The sequence below is a fragment of the Anguilla anguilla genome, chromosome 14 (genome assembly GCF_013347855.1).
Source record: "Anguilla anguilla isolate fAngAng1 chromosome 14, fAngAng1.pri, whole genome shotgun sequence".
Lineage (NCBI taxonomy): Eukaryota > Metazoa > Chordata > Actinopteri > Anguilliformes > Anguillidae > Anguilla > Anguilla anguilla.
This window is the reverse complement of record NC_049214.1, coordinates 40836575-40853045: the sequence shown is the minus strand read 5'-3', so window position 1 is coordinate 40853045 and position 16471 is coordinate 40836575. Positions and strand designations below refer to the sequence as shown.

At 42.4% G+C, this 16471-nt stretch overlaps 1 protein-coding gene across 2 annotated transcripts in view; it reads left to right on the top strand.

Annotated features, from left to right (window-relative positions):
* The first annotated feature begins 1055 nt into the window (after window positions 1-1055).
* LOC118212884 (anthrax toxin receptor 1-like) overlaps window positions 1056-16471 on the top strand; it is a 53925-nt gene continuing 38509 nt past the window's right edge. For both annotated transcript variants that reach the window (XR_004762329.1, XM_035391324.1), the window contains exon 1: window positions 1056-1961. Coding sequence is in view for 1 of the 2 variants with exons in the window: in XM_035391324.1 (XP_035247215.1) it covers window positions 1816-1961 (146 nt within the window). In the remaining variant the exon portion in view is untranslated. The remainder of the gene's footprint in view (window positions 1962-16471) is intronic.

Here is a 16471-nt window from a genome sequence, read left to right as displayed (position 1 = left end):
CAAATTAAAGACTGAGGTGAGTCAATAGGCTTCTAATTGGTCAAAGTGTGGACACCTGGCCACTAAAACTAACCATCTGGAAGATAATGAAGAGTTCAAAGACAAAGCAAATGGTAACGAGCCGAACCTGCATTGTGTCAATACATTTCTGGAAATTAAACGTTCCACTATATGTTCAGGGGTCTATTGATTAAGTTTTTCAATTGGTCCAAAAAGTTTGTTACCTCTTCTATGTAATTATTTGCAATAAAGCACAATAAGCACAATATGAACCTGGTAACTTTATTGTTTATGGCTATTTTTGACATGATGTGGCTTAAGTGGGTTAATAATCCCTCTACACATGATAGGCACCTAATTAAGAAAAATGAACAACTTGTAATTCTGGCATTGCAATTGTGGTTGGAACAAAAACCAGCATACACAGGGGTACTCCAGGACTGAGGTTGGGAACGAATGTGTTAGATCAGTGGTGTCAAACTCGTTGCCATGGAGGGCCGTGTGTATGCAGGTTTTCATTCCAACCAATTAATGCTGCCTCAATTGAGTCCAATTACTCATTCAGCCATATGCGTTTAACTGCATTGAAGCACAGAATATAAGAAAATTTTTATTTAGACAATGCGGGTCACCATAGACGTCGGGTCACCATTGTGCACAAACCTGCATCCCTAATTCAGCAAATAATTTAACTAATTATATAATCAAGATCTGAGGCTGGAATGAAAACCTGCATACACACGGCCCTCCATGGCAACGAGTTTGACACCACTGTGTTAGATGATGGGTGGATGGATAGTAATTACTAGATTCCCTACAGGCCATTAGTCCTTGTCTGTGGAAACAGGGCCTTCAGTATGATATGAAAAACTCATTACATTATCTCATCTATCTTTGAGTTACTTTGAGTTGGGTTCTCTGTCCTACCACCAGGGGGAATCAGCACCACAGTGATCCAATTCGCTTACATTATTATTTCAGAGAGAGACAAAGAGGGAGAGAGGGAGAAGGGGGGAGCGAGAAAGAGAGAGAGAGTGAGTGTTTTGGAGAGTTTTGGAAGGAGTGTGAAGCTCTCATAAACTGAAATGGATTGCAGTGGAAGTCTCTGGAACACATGTGTCCCATATGTTAACGAGAAGAAGCAATGAAAAACAGGGCGCGTGTGTGTGTCTGTGTGTGTGCGTGCGCCTGTGTGCGTGTGTGTGTGAATGCTTGAGGGTTTGTCTCTGATCAGAGTTTCCCGATTCTGTCCAGAGAGTATCTCCTGTCTCCTGACGTTGGAATCTGAAAACTGCAGAGGATAACTCGATCGTGCTCTTTCTCGCTCTGAAGTTTACCTTCAGACAGTTGGAAGGACTGAAACAGGGAGCTCCACAGATTTCACAGACCATCTTTTTAAACCTGTTATGGAATAATTCTTTTTTAGAGAGGGTTCAGCAGGTGCTCTACCAGAACAGTTGCCTTTTAGGAAACGGATCAGAATCCACCTGTCTATTTGCTTTCTAGCCATTTTTTAACTGTATAAGAAGTATCTTGGATTACAATACAGTCTACAAAAAAGGAAAGGAAAAGAATAAAATAATTATTATTTGTATAATAAAAAATAATATATACATATTTTAAAAAAAGAAATTAAAGCAAACTGCACAAATGTGCATGAAAGTGAAGGACCGTTAGCAGAAGGAGGACCACTGCTGCATTTCTGACTCTGGCTCTGTTTTTGCAAGGTTTTTTGTTTTTATTTTTGAGGCTTTTGGGGGTGAATCTGTTGGGGATACTCGGGCTGCTTCTCCGGGTCTCCCCGACTTCAGCACAATGTCCTCCGGGCCAGTAGAGGGCGCCCACCTCTTGCTGAAGTTGTGCACCACGCTGGTGGTGCTAATGACAGCAGGTGCTGGACACAGCCAGGACGCCAGGTCCTCCTGCTACGGGGGATTTGACCTCTACTTCGTCCTGGACAAGTGAGTGAAACCCGGTCTTACCAGCAGAGCGCCTGGTTCTGGGGGACGTCCACCAGGGGGCCCCAGGGGTTCAACTCCTATTTTCTACATTAATTAATTTGCATGTTTTCACAAGTGACTTACAATACACAGCATATAAAAGTGGTTGGAAGTTGACAGCCTCTGTGCATGTTGGCTAAGATGCCAAACAAACTTGTTGCCACTGCTTTCTAGTTGGGAAGCCAATTGAGAAGAATGATCCAATACAGAATTAATGAATAGTTGGAGAGTCTGGTGTTTTGAAAATGTGCTGACAGTGACTTGCTGTGGATATGCTGGCACAAAAGCCCAGTTAAGTAATAGGTCATAACAGGACATTGTATAATGTATACACAAGGAGGATGACAGAGTGCTACCCTTCTCTGTGCATGTGGGTTTGGTTGAAGCCACAGAATGACGTTTGCCCTCAAGAGCCAATTCAGAAGGATTATTTTTATAATTTATAATGCACTTTTACACTGATAGCGGCTTAATAAAGCAGCATTCATCCAGTTCTTTCTTTAAAATAAGCTTTACATTTCATTTAAAAAATCAAGACTGTCCAATTTGATTTGGAAAATTAAAGATAGGCTACTTGAGTGTGTTTGAAGAATCTCTGAAATTAGCAACTTGTCAGAATAAAAACATGACCTTGCTAGAGTCTCCACTTAAAACTAGAACTGCTTCTAAGAATATACATTTCAACTGTCAGGCCTCAACAACCATTATCTATATAGGCATTAAGATTTTCAGTCAATGATTATTTCAGATTTCACCAATTGCATTCAAATTTAAAATCAAAAGAAAAATTACCTTTGTGTGTTCTTCAGCCATGCTGGGCCGCTGGCCCCATAAATAGCATTGAGTGTTCCCTCCAGAAGGTAATAAAGCAATAAAATTTTAAAAGGAGAGAAAACTCCAGGTTTTATATACATTTAGAAGACCTTGGTTGTGACTATAATTGCCATGGCTGTGTGTGTGTGGGTGGGTGGTGGGGGTGGGGGTGGGGTGGTGGGGGTGGGGGTGGGGTGGGGGGGGCGGGGGAGAGGAGGAGAGACAGAGAGAGACCATTTCTGTGGTTTCACAGAGCAAGTTTGCCAGATCAAATTATATTGTCTATTTCTCTAAGGCGGTAATCTAAAAACTAGATATTTGACAGCACACAATTAACACTAGAAAGGCTGCATTTTTTACTACCTTCTACTGCTAAAACCTGACTCCCAGTGGCGTCAGGCTGATCCAGCATTACAGCGTTACAGTGTCATAGCATTACAGCTTTACAGAGTTACAGCATTACAGCTTTACAGAGTTACAGCATTACAGCATCACTGCATTACAGCGTCACAGCATTACAGCTTCATAGAGTTACAGCATTACAGCATTACAGCTTTACAGAGTTACAGCTTTACAGCGTCACAGCATTACAGCTTTACAGCGTCACAGCATTACAGCTTTACAGCGTTACAACATTACAGCTTTACAGCGTCACAGCATTACAGCTTTACAGAGATCCAGCGTTACAACATTACAGCTTTACAGCGTTACAGCTTTACAGAGTTACAGCTTTACAGCGTCACAGTGTCACAGCATTACAGCATCACTGCATTACAGCGTCACAGCATTACAGCTTCATAGAGTTACAGCATTACAGCATTACAGCTTTACAGAGTTACAGCTTTACAGCGTCACAGCATTACAGCTTTACAGCGTCACAGCATTACAGCTTTACAGCGTTACAACATTACAGCTTTACAGCGTCACAGCTTTACAGAGATCCAGCGTTACAACATTACAGCTTTACAGCGTTACAGCTTTACAGAGTTACAGCTTTACAGCATCACAGTGTCACAGCATTACAGCATCACTGCATTACAGCGTCACAGCATTACAGCTTCATAGAGTTACAGCATTACAGCTTTACAGAGTTACAGCTTTACAGCATCACAGCATTACAGCTTTACAGCGTTACAAAATTACAGCTTTACAGAGATCCAGCGTTACAACATTACAGCTTTACAGCGTTACAGCATTACAGCGTTACAACACTACAGTGTTACAGCATTACATCATTACAGCATTACAGAGTTACAGTGTCACAGCATTACAGTTACAGCATTACAGCGTTACAACACTACAGTGTTACAGCATTACAGCTTTGCAGCATCATGGCGTTACAGCTTTACAGTGTTACAGTATTACAGCTTTACAGTGTTACAGCATTACAGCGTTACAGAATTACATTGTTACAGCATTACAAACTTAGTGTTACAGCATTACAAAGTCACAGCATTACAGCGTTACAGCTTTACAGTATTACAACTTAACAGTGTTACAGCGTTACAGCTTTACAGTGTTACAGCGTTACAGTTTTACAACGTTACAGCATTACAGCGTTACAACATCTATTTCTGCACCCACAGCAGCCTAATTCCATAAACATTACAAAACCACAAGTTGCAAAACTATTGTCTAGAAATAAAGAACACAAATGTATCAATTTCATAATTTTTATTTCTATATTATAGTAGTTTTGTCATATAGTGTAAGGGAAATGTTTCAAGGTGCATTGCACTGAGCATGCTAAAATGTGCAAAACAAGGAAAAACACAACATGGAAAAAGGGGCTAAAGAAATACAAAGTGCAGTATCTTAAAAAAGTAATTTCTTCGGTCATAACAAATTCAGCACGTTTGTCCCTTCCCCAGTGCATGTTTACATACTGTATGTACTGTCTCTCTCCTCTTACTCATCAGTTCCACAGGGAATGCACATCTTTGTCTATCTGTGTGAGCAGGGAATGAGAACCACGCAGTTGTCCTTAGCCAAAGTCACAGTTTCAGTGGAAAACTGAAAGTATAGCTCAGGAGGTAAGACTGATTGTCTGGCAGTCGGAGAGTTGCCAGTTCAAACCCCGCCCTGGGCATGTCGAAGTGTCCTTGAGCAAGACACCTAACCCCTAACTGCTCTGGCGAATGAGAGGCATCAATTGTAAAGCGCTTTGGATAAAAGCGCTATATAAATGCAGTCCATTTACCATTTACCATTTATGTTGGAAGTGTTATCTCCGTTGAGTTAGCTGACTACAGCACCCACAATTATTATCCCCATGCTGAGGTCAATCATCAAAGTAAATCATCTTCATCAGATGACTGCATTGAATTAATTTTCTGTGATTATATGTGCAAACTTAGTTTCAAATGTGCTTGATCAAGTGATTTGTATCAAAACTTCAAACATTCAGTTGCTGAATAGGGTGCCGGAGGAGAGAGAAATCCATTCACACCTGGGTACCAGCACATGCTGCCTATTCACACCTGGGTACCAGCACATGTTGCCTATTCACACCTGGGTACCAGCACATGCTGCCTATTCACACCTGGGTACCAGCACTTGCTGCCTATTCACACCTGGGTACCAGCACATGTTGCCTATTCACACCTGGGTACCAGCACATGCTGCCTATTCACACCTGGGTACCAGCACATGCTGCCTATTCACACCTGGGTACCAGCACATGCTGCCTATTCACACCTGGGTACCAGCACATGCTGCCTATTCACACCTGGGTACCAGCACATGCTGCCTATTCACACCTGGATACCAGCACATTCTGCCTATTCACACCTGGGTACCAGCACATGCTGCCTATTCACACCTGGGTACCAGCACATGCTGCCTATTCACACCTGGGTACCAGCACATGCTGCCTATTCACACCTGGGTACCAGCACATGCTGCCTATTCACACCTGGATACCAGCACATTCTGCCTATTCACACCTGGGTACCAGCACATGCTGCCTATTCACACCTGGGTACCAGCACATGCTGCCTATTCACACCTGGGTACCAGCACATGCTGCCTATTCACACCTGGATACCAGCACATTCTGCCTATTCACACCTGGGTACCAGCACATTCTGCCTATTCACACCTGGGTACCAGCACTTGCTACCTATTCACACCTGGGTACCAGCACATTCTGCCTATTCACACCTGGGTACCAGAACCTGCTACCTATTCACACCTGGGTACCAGCACTTGCTACCTATTCACACCTGGGTACCAGCACCTGCTACCTATTCACACCTGGGTACCAGCACCTGCTACCTATTCACATATGGGTACCAGCACTTGCTACCTATTCACACCTGGGTACCAGCACCTGCTACCTATTCACACCTGGGTCCCGGCACTTGCTACCTATTCACACCTGGGTACCAGCACCTGCTGCATATTGTCTGGTGGGGGGTTTTGTGAAGAAAATGGCACAAACTGCCTGTATTTCTTTCATGAGTTGACTTTTTAGAATTCTAAAAGCAGTTATTTTAAGGCCAGATATTTAAGCCGTGGGTGTATTGGATTGGTGGTGCTGAAGTAATTATGTGTTTTGAGTCCAAACGCCTAATGGCATCATCTCTGCCCTTTGTAGTGTTAAAGGAAGGCTTATTAGAAGTGAGATTTCTAAACGATCAGAATGGCGATGAACCGGCCACAATCATGAAGTTGATCTGCCGGTCAGAAGCTTACAGCAGCCTATTTACTGAAAGTATCTTGGGAGATTTTTACGGTCTGGTTGTGATCTTTCACACCTTTCAGTCTGTGTGGGCTAACCCCCCCCCAACCCCTATCCGCAGCCCCTCTATCCCCCCTTCTCTCTCTTTCTCTCTTTCATTTTTCTTTTTCTCTAATTTTTGTTAACCCGCTCTCTGTCTTTGTCTCACTATCCCCGTCTGTTGATCCTTCCCTCTCTCTATCCTTCTTCTCAGTCACTTTTTCTCTCTTCAATATCTCTCTCTCTCTCTCTCTGTCCTCCCCCCACCTCTGTGTCCCTCTGTGTGTTTTTGTAAGTAATTTGCCGAGAGCTTTTGATGAATTTTCCAGTTGCAGACAGGCGGCAGTTTCTGTGGCGCCAAGACCTTAGACTGCAGGGATCTGTCCAAACTCCAGCAGCTGATGATTTAAAAGCACAAGGTAGACTGGAGTTTTAACCCCGAATAATCTGTTCTGTCCATCCCTGTGCCTCTTTACTGCAAACGCTGATGTGAAAATAGACAAAAAACAATCTGTTAATGAACAAGAGAAGGCCAAACTTCAAATATCCTGTTTGTGGCCTGAAAGTACAAAGAAAAGCAAAAAGCAAAAACAAACCAACATTCTCTTATCTCTTCTTTTTAAATGATGGGACACACTAAACACAATAGTGTTTAGTGTGTCCCATCGTTTAAAAAGAAGAGATAAGAGAATAGTTAGTGTCCTAGAAAAACTTTAGTCCTTTTGAAAAATTATTTTCCCTGTTACACATAAATAGTTTCTTTCTACACATTATTTTACTTCAGGGGTTTCAACATAACCTTCTCTAAGACCGCTTTTTGCTTCAGCATGTGTAGAATCTGTACAACGTTGAATCTGAATGTGATCGGGCTGTTAGACCTTGGAGTTGGTGTACATCCATCCATTGGAGTACATCACTGACAACAAATGAAAAGAAGCACAATGCTCTTCAAGACATCATGCATTTTTTAAAGGATACATTCCTTTCACTTTTTCACCACAGTGTCAAAGGGCATCCTTGGATGCAGAAACAGTGTTGTACAATATCAGAAATGTTGAAGCACATTTCAAAAACATTTTTGTATGTGCTTGCAAATTGAAACCGTATGGCTGGGATTATTTAGCACATATTTCGAGATTGACTCATTATTTCTATTTAGCAAAACAATGAGCTCTAATATCAGACTGATAAGAAAAACCGAAGCTAATTTTGTTTGAAGAATAGGGCTAAGATTATAACATGATTTGGCCAGCGTGTATCAAATGGAAAATTGGAATTTAGACACAGATAAAGCATTCCACTGTAGCTAATTCATTTGGTTCATGGGACCAGAGCCCCTGCCCATTATGTGAGGCTATTGAGTGGGCTTAGCCTGTGCTGCTTCAGGAGTCCAGTGCTAGCCACTTTCAGCTTTCTTTGTTTATTCCTTACTTACAGTCCAGGATGGATCTACAGGTTATCGGTGCAGGGGGAAAACGTGATCTGAGGGCCCCTCCAGGTGTATACCTGAGCACTAAACCATTGTACTGCAGAGCAAGTCCATGGATTCATTTAAAAACCAGTTATGTCCAGCTCAATACCTGTTGGGTATAAAAGAAAAGCATTCTGTTTCAGGCATTCATTATCCCTTCTGGGCTGTGTGGACTTTGCCAGTTAAAGCATATTTTGAAGGCATGGAGAGGCTGCTTGGGTCCAGCCCACAGCCACAGCGTTTACTGTGTTTCAGCACCAGTGATTAAGTCCCTAATCGACTAAAAAAAAATCTACACACCTTGTTTTCAAGGAAATGACTGCTGATCAAAAAAAAAAAAAAATCACAAATACCTGCAGGCACTGTGGCCCTCCAGTTTGTTTCACAACCCTGGGTTAAATCTTGTGTTTGCCACATTTATGTAAATTATGTTCAAACTTAGCAGAGCTCACACACCATCCATGACCTTGACTGATTTTATTTGACTAGATTTGACCCAGAATCCATGATCATGGTGTTGAGCTAAACCAGGGGTGAATTATACGAGCCAATAAGTTTCAGTATTTGTGCCAACTAACTTCTCAGTTATTTAACAAGTGCAAACATTTACTTGATCTGATATTTTCTAAATCATGAATGGGATATTTTTCTACATCTACAGCTGAAGACTGCATTTGTGTCCTTGGTGAAAATGTTTTGCTGTGGTCAATGCAGGAGCGAGCCAGGGCTTGTGGATACAGATGTTCAGAAAACCGCAACAATAAGAGTCTGCATATTTAGAAGGTTAGGCAGTAAGAGACTGCACATTTAGAGGGTTAGGGTTAGGCAGTAAGAGACTGCACATTTAGAGGGTTAGGGTTAGGCAGTATGAGACTGCACATTTAGAGGGTTAGGGTTAGGCAGTATGAGACTGCACAGTTGGAGGGATAGGGTTAGGCAGTAAGAGACTGCACATTTAGAGGGTTAGGGTTAGGCAGTATGAGACTGCACAGTTGGAGGGATAGGGTTAGGCAGTAAGAGACTGCACATTTAGAGGGTTAGGGTTAGGTAGTATGAGACTGCACAGTTGGAAGGATAGGGTTAGGCAGTAAGAGACTGCACATTTAGAGGGTTAGGGTTAGGCAGTAAGAGACTGCACAGTTGGAGGGATAGGGTTAGACAGTAAGAGACTGCACATTTAGAGGGTTAGGGTTAGGTAGTATGAGAGTGCACAGTTGGAGGGATAGGGTTAGACAGTAAGAGACTGCACATTTAGAAGGTTAGGGTTAGGTAGTATGAGACTGCACAGTTGGAGGGATAGGGTTAGACAGTAAGAGACTGCACATTTAGAGGGTTAGGGTTAGGTAGTATGAGACTGCACAGTTGGAGGGATAGGGTTAGACAGTAAGAGACTGCACATTTAGAGGGTTAGGGTTAGGTAGTATGAGAGTGCACAGTTAGAGGGATAGGGTTAGACAGTAAGAGACTGCACATTTAGAGGGTTAGGGTTAGGTAGTATGAGACTGCACAGTTGGAGGGATAGGGTTAGACAGTAAGAGACTGCACATTTAGAGGGTTAGGGTTAGGCAGTAAGAGACTGCACATTTAGAGGGTTAGGGTTAGGTAGTATGAGACTGCACAGTTGGAGGGATAGGGTTAGGCAATAAGAGACTGCACAGTTAGTGGGTTAGGCAGTAAGAGACTGCTCAGTTAGAGGGGTAGGGTTAGGCAGTACGAGACTGCACAGTTAGAGGGTTAGGCAGTAAGAGACTGCACAGTTAGAGGGGTAGGGTTAGGCAGTACGAGATTGCACAGTTAGAGGGTTAGGCAGTAAGAAACTGCACAGTTAGAGGGTTAGGGTTAGGTAGTACGAGACTGCTCAGTTAGTGGGACAGGGTTAGGCAGTACGAGACTGCACAGTTAGTGGGTTAGGCAGTAAGAGACTGCACAGTTAGTGGGATAGGGTTAGGCAGTGAGAGACTGCACAGTTAGAGGATTATGGTTAGGCAATAAGAGACTGCTCAGTTAGTGTTAGGGTTAGGCATTAAGAAACTGCACAGTTAGTGTTAGGGTTAGGCATTAAGAGACTGCACAGTTAGAGGGTTAGGCAGTAAGAGACTGCACAGTTAGTGGGATGGGGTTATGCGGTAAGAGACTGCACAGTTAGAGGGTTAGGCAGTAAGAGACTGCACAGTTAGAGGGTTAGGCAGTATGAGACTGCACATTTAGAGGGTTAGGGTTAGGGTTAGGCGATAAAAGACTGCACAGTTAGAGGGTTAGGCAGTAAGAGACTGCACAGTTAGAAGGTTAGGGTTAGGCAGTAAGAGACTGCACAATTAGAGGGTTAGGGTTAGGCAATAAGAGACTGCTCAGTTAGTGATAGGGTTAGGCATTAAGAGACTGCACATTTAGAGGGTTAGGCAGTAAGAGACTGCACAGTTAGAGGGTTAGGGTTAGGCAGTACGAGACTGCACAGTTAGTGGGATAGTGTTAGGCAGTACGAGACTGCACAGTTAGAGGGTTAGGGTTAGGCAGTAAGGGACTGCACAGTTAGTGTTAGGGTTAGGCAGTACGAGACTGCACAGTTAGTGTTAGGGTTAGGTAGTACGAGATTGCACAGTTAGTGGGATAGTGTTAGGCAGTACGAGACTGCACAGTTAGAGGGTTAGGGTTAGGCAGTAAGGGACTGCACAGTTAGAGGGTTATGGTTAGGGTTAAGGTTAGGTGAACTGTAGCAGTCTGAACTGCCTGTTTCTTTGTGTTTTTAAACTCTTCCCTTCAGAATGTTATTTTTCACCTCCTTCCTTCTTTTATTTCTTCTCCACTGTTTTTCCTTTCTGTCTCTGTCTCTCATTATTCATAGCCTATCCCCTCTTCTTCTGCTCTCTTTCTCTGGCTAAAATATTGCATTCTTTCCTCCCCTCGCCTGCTCCTCTCTATTCCTCCATTTCCTGGTACAAAAGTCCAATTTGGACACCTCACACAGACTTCTTTTTTTGGTCTAGAAACACAAACACTCCCCAACCATTACTATATATACAGCTCTGTAACATATAAGACTCCACTCTCTCTCTCTCTCTCTCTCTCTCTCTCTCTCTGGTTTTTATCCTGGGGTTTCCATACAGTCAAAGACAGAGGGCAAAGTCTCAGCTCATTAACTTTGTTTTGGGGCAGGCAAAAATGGCAATTTACCTAGCCATAAAGCCATGGTTGATCGGGGGGATGCACAAGATGTGGTGGCTATGGTCAGGGGTATGATTAAGGCCAGAGTCATGGTAGAGTTCAGGTACTGCAAGGCCATGAGGACACTCTGAGTTTTTCAGAGTGTATTGGGCTATAGGGGAGCAGTATGCTCAGTAGAGGAAGGACAGCTTCTGTTTGCTCAGGGCATTTGGTGACTGAGTAGGGGTGTCTTCTTTGCTTTTGTTCACTTAAGTGAATGAATTGTCACTGATGCATAAAAATTATGTATTGAACTCGCCATTGGTTAAAATTTAAATTCTCTCTCTCTCTCTCTCTCTCTCTCTCTCTCTCTCTCTCAAATTCAAATGCTTTATTGGCATGACACATTTATAAATACATATTGCCAAAGCGTAGTGATAACAAGAATCAACCATAGCATCAACCATAGTAAGAACATATATAGTAAAAATAATAATTTAAAAAATCAACAACGATAACAGCATAAATGACGGTAACATAACATCTATCTATTAAATCTATTCTATTAAATTAACTACTCAAATTCAAATTGCTTTATTGGCAGGAAATACATACGTACATATTGCCAAAGCATCATAAATTAATTCAAAATACATATAGTGGAATACTAATAACAGTGAACATTCTATAAACAAAAAACAGAACAGTAACAATATTAATGTTCAATCAACACAAGTATTTAACGAAAAAATTAATATAATTATGTAGGATGGTCACTCAGTGTCCCTCAGGTTATGGCAAACTGAGACATATTGAGTCGCAATTGGTGCTGTTGTTCCTTGTCCTAATAGGACTGCACATTTTTCATTCTTTGATAATGAATGGAAGTTTTTTTATAATTTCTGAAAATTTGCGGTGATATATTTTTCTTATATTTGTATATTTTGTACAGTTTAGGAGTAAGTACATCTCTGTCTCCACCTCTGCTGTCTTACAGTGACCACATAGAAAACAATTGTGCGGTACGAATTGGCAATAAGGACGGAGTCCTTCACACGAGAATACATTCATGAGTTACTGGTGTTGTTGGAAAAGTCTGCAGCTCCTGATCTCACACTGTGTGACAAAGAGATCAAATGTTTGCTCTATGCAGATGATCTGGTCCTCTGTCACCCACAGAAAAGGGGTTACAGCAACACCTGGATCTTCTTCAGCAATACTGCCAGAACTGGGCCCAGGCAGTAAATTTTAAAAAGACAAAAATCATGATTTTTCAAATGAAGCCCAGATGTCAGGAAAACAGATACAAATAAACTCTAGGTAACACTGCCCTAGAGCACACTCTGAATTATACTTACCTTGGTCTGACTATCACTGCATCAGTTTCCGCATAGCAGTAAATGCATTAAAAGAAAAAGTTTGAAGATCAATATTTATTTATTTATTTATTTATTTATTTAAAAGGGACAACACACAGTAATCAACAGTAATCAACATTTCCGCAGTTGCATCAAATGGTACAGTGCCAGAGTTAACTCAAGAGCTAATTTTCATCTGTATATGCAATAGAGAGACAACTTTTCAAACTAAATATCCCAATTAGAATCTGGTCCAAATTATTTGACAGTGTAATTCAGCCTATTGCGCTTTATGGAAGTGAGGTCTGGGGTCCACTCAGTCAGCAAGTCTACACTGCATGGGACAAGAATCCAGTTGAAACATTACATACTGAATTCTGCAGAAATATCTTACAAATACAAAGGAAAGCACCTAACAACGCATGTAGGGCAGAATTAGGCCGATTTCCATTGGTAATAAACATACAAAAAAGAGCTCTAAAATTCTGGATACACCTCAAATAAAGTCCCAATGACACGTTACAATCTAAAGTGCTACAATCCCAAGAACTGGACCCAGAAAAGAGTCCCCTCAGTCAGATGGTACTGAAGCTTACTAATTCTGTAACCCAAACTAACCTGCACCACGCTCCGACCAGCACTGCTTACCAGCCGCAAATCAGTATAACCCAAATTATGCAACAAACAAAAAAACTGTATTTGGAACATTGGGATAAAGAAACCAAAACACAAAGTCGACTAAATTGCTATCAAACCCTTAAAAAAAGACTATACTCCAGCAGAGTATCTCTTCTCTGTCAGAGATACAAAGCAGAGACAGATTCTGACCAAATACAGACTCAGTGACCACACCACTGAAATTGAAAAAGGCAGACACAAAAATTCACGGTTACCAAAAGAAATGAACTACTCTCTCTCTCTCTCTCTGTTTCTCACACACACACTTTCTCACTCTCCTGCTATTCCTCCCTCTCTCCTCTCTCTGTCTTTCTCCCATTTACCCTCCCTTTTTACTCTCTCCCTCCCTCCTTTCTCTCTCTCTCCCTTTCTTTCTCACTCCCTCTCCCTCTCCCTCCCTCTCTCTTTCTCTCTCTCCCTTTTCCCTCCCTCTTTATCTCTCTCCCTCTCTGTCTCTCTCTCCTTCCCTCTCTCTCTCTTCCTCCATCTCTATCTCTCTCTTCCTCCCTCTCTCTCTCTGTCTCTCTCTCCCTCCCTCCCTCTCTGTCTCTCTCCTTTCTCTCCCTCTCCCTCCCTCCCTCTCTCTCTCTGGTACAGCTGTCCCAGCTCTTCTGAATCTGGCAGCTGTGTCTGCAGTGGGACTCATATCTTCCTAACAATGGAAAAAAAAATGGTGGGAGGAGCAGAGAGACAGAGGGAGGGAAAGAAAAAAGAAGAGAAAGACAGAAAAGCATATAATGCTGTTAACTTAAATAATATAAATTCAATATTTGCAAAACCATATTGAATAACTGAGTGAATAGCTGAGGACTTTTGGCTGAAGAGCACAGATGCTGTAATAATTTGAACCCTACGCCCAGCTGATGTGTCCCCAAAGGACCTGAGCTAAATATCATGTGGGAAGAAACTGGAGTTTGCACTGTGGCGGATCTGGAAATGAATAACCATTGATAACTACAGTTAGGGCTGTCGCACTGGCGAAGTGGCATTTGAGTTTTGGATTTGATGCATCTGAGCATGTTTGGTAAATTTGGTGACTCACTGCATCCCAAAGTAGAAGGAGACATGCTGTTGGCACTACGCCAGTGAAGATCATGCAGCGCACTGCAATTTTGGTGCAGCGCAATGCAATTTGGGTGTCAAGCATAGTCTACGACTTGCACCTGCCCCGACCAGGTCTATGGTGTAAGTCGCAGCCCAGCACATGGTGAGTTGCTAATTTCAGGGCTTTCACATGCAATGTGCACAGTATCATAACCTATTCAAAAGCCAATAAACCGTTTTTATGAATCATATGCTGTTCAATTTGACTTTGATATAAATCCCCCCCAGCAGGAAAAATGCACACTTTTCATTTAACATTTACTGTCTTTCTTCTTTTAATAATGTTATTTCCTGTGTATATTTCTGTTTTTAATTGTTTATGGCTGTTCTGACAGTGGTCCAGGGGTACTGTATTCCATTATTTTTCTTACACCCCTTAATAATGACAAGAATGACAATAAATGCAACTTGAACTTGACCAATCTTCTCATTGTAATTGTATGACTGTAGTTAAAATGATAGCTACAAGTAAGCTACATGCATTAACTGTATTATTTATCTGTGCATACATTTAGGTAGCCTCAAAATTAAATAATGTGTTGGTCATTCTATTCTATCAAAATGGAAAAATGTAACTTCACAGCACCTCAGGAGTGCCATTTGGAAATATTAAGGCCTCTGTGCCATTGGAGACAAAATAACCAAGGAAAAAGTCAAGGTATGCAAGCCGCAACTAACCCTCCAAAGGCTGCCAGAGAGAGATATTGGGAAGGCATGCTTTGAGCAGAGAGGCAGGGACACAGTTGAGAAGGCAGGTGGAGGAGCTAGATTTATGAATGATTTCAGTGATGTAGGCAGGGTCAGCGAGTGGGAAGCTTCTGAGGGTGACATCAGGATTAGTATTATGAGTTTCTGTGGGAGTATCAGATGAGCTGCTGGGGGAGGTATCTGAGTAAATGTTGTTTTGTCTTGAAAAAAATGTAGGAAAGTATTACATTGTTGACAGAGGTAGTTGAAACCGTGGCAGTTATTGAGAAGGTCAACTGACTTAATTTTATGGAATGATACAACACACTTTTTACCGAAATGAGGAAGGAGGATGTCAAGGCTGAATTCAATGAGCTTGTGGTCAGAAATGCCAAGATCTGAACCAGAAACAGAGACAGAACTGTGGCCTGTGGAGCAGATTTGGTCTAGTGTGTGGCCATGAGTGTGTGTGGGGAAGTTTACATGCAGTGTGAAATTGAAGCAATCAAGTATTGACATGAATTCAGTGTTAAGAGAACATTGAGAATCCAGCTGAATGTTAAAATCACTAAGCAGGATCACAGAGGGGCACAGTGAGCTTTTCTTTCATCGAGTTCAGCTTCGGGGGCTCCTAGGTTCGAGAGAACCTTGTTTTTAATGCAGGAAGCTCCATTATCCTCCATTAATTCAGAAGGAGATTGTGAGTACACTAACCCCAGAGCCATTAATTCAGAAGGTTGTGAGTACACTAACCACAGAGCCATTAATTCAGAAGGAGATTGTGAGTACACTAACCACAGAGCCATTAATTCAGAAGGAGATTGTGAGTACACTAACCACAGCTGGATATATATACTGAAGCAATTCCGGTTAAGTGCCATGCTCAAGGGTACAACGGCAGTGTCCTTACCCGGGAATTGAACCTACGACCTTTCGGTTACAAGCCCAGTCCCTTACCCACTGTGCCACACTCCGTCCTAACCACAGAGCCATTAATTCAGAAGGAGATCGTGAGTACCCTAACCACAGAGCCATTAATTCAGAAGGAGATTGTGAGTACACTAACCACAGAGCCATTAATTCAGAAGGAGATTGTGAGTACACTAACCACAGAGCCATTAATTCAGAAGGAGATTGTGAGGAGAAACCCCGACAGGAGAAGCCAGCCACATGAGAAACCCCCCGCAGGAGAACCCAGCAGCAGAAGATGCACTGTGGAACATGCTTGCGGCAAAACCCTGTCCCTGGTTTGTTTTAACCTCCCTACCTGGGCCGTGGATCACTGTGAGGGGTCACAAAAAGAGCTGACCCCTCTTTCTTGGCCCTCTACTCAAGTGATTCTACTTTTGGAGAACACATTTCAGGCTTTGGGGGGACTGGCATCACACAAACTCTGCCCTCAGCAGAGCCCTGCACTCTTAGCAGCCGACTCTAGCTCTGCCAGCTTGTCACATCCTAAACTCCAGCGGTCTCCGAGCCTCTATAACAGCAGGAACCT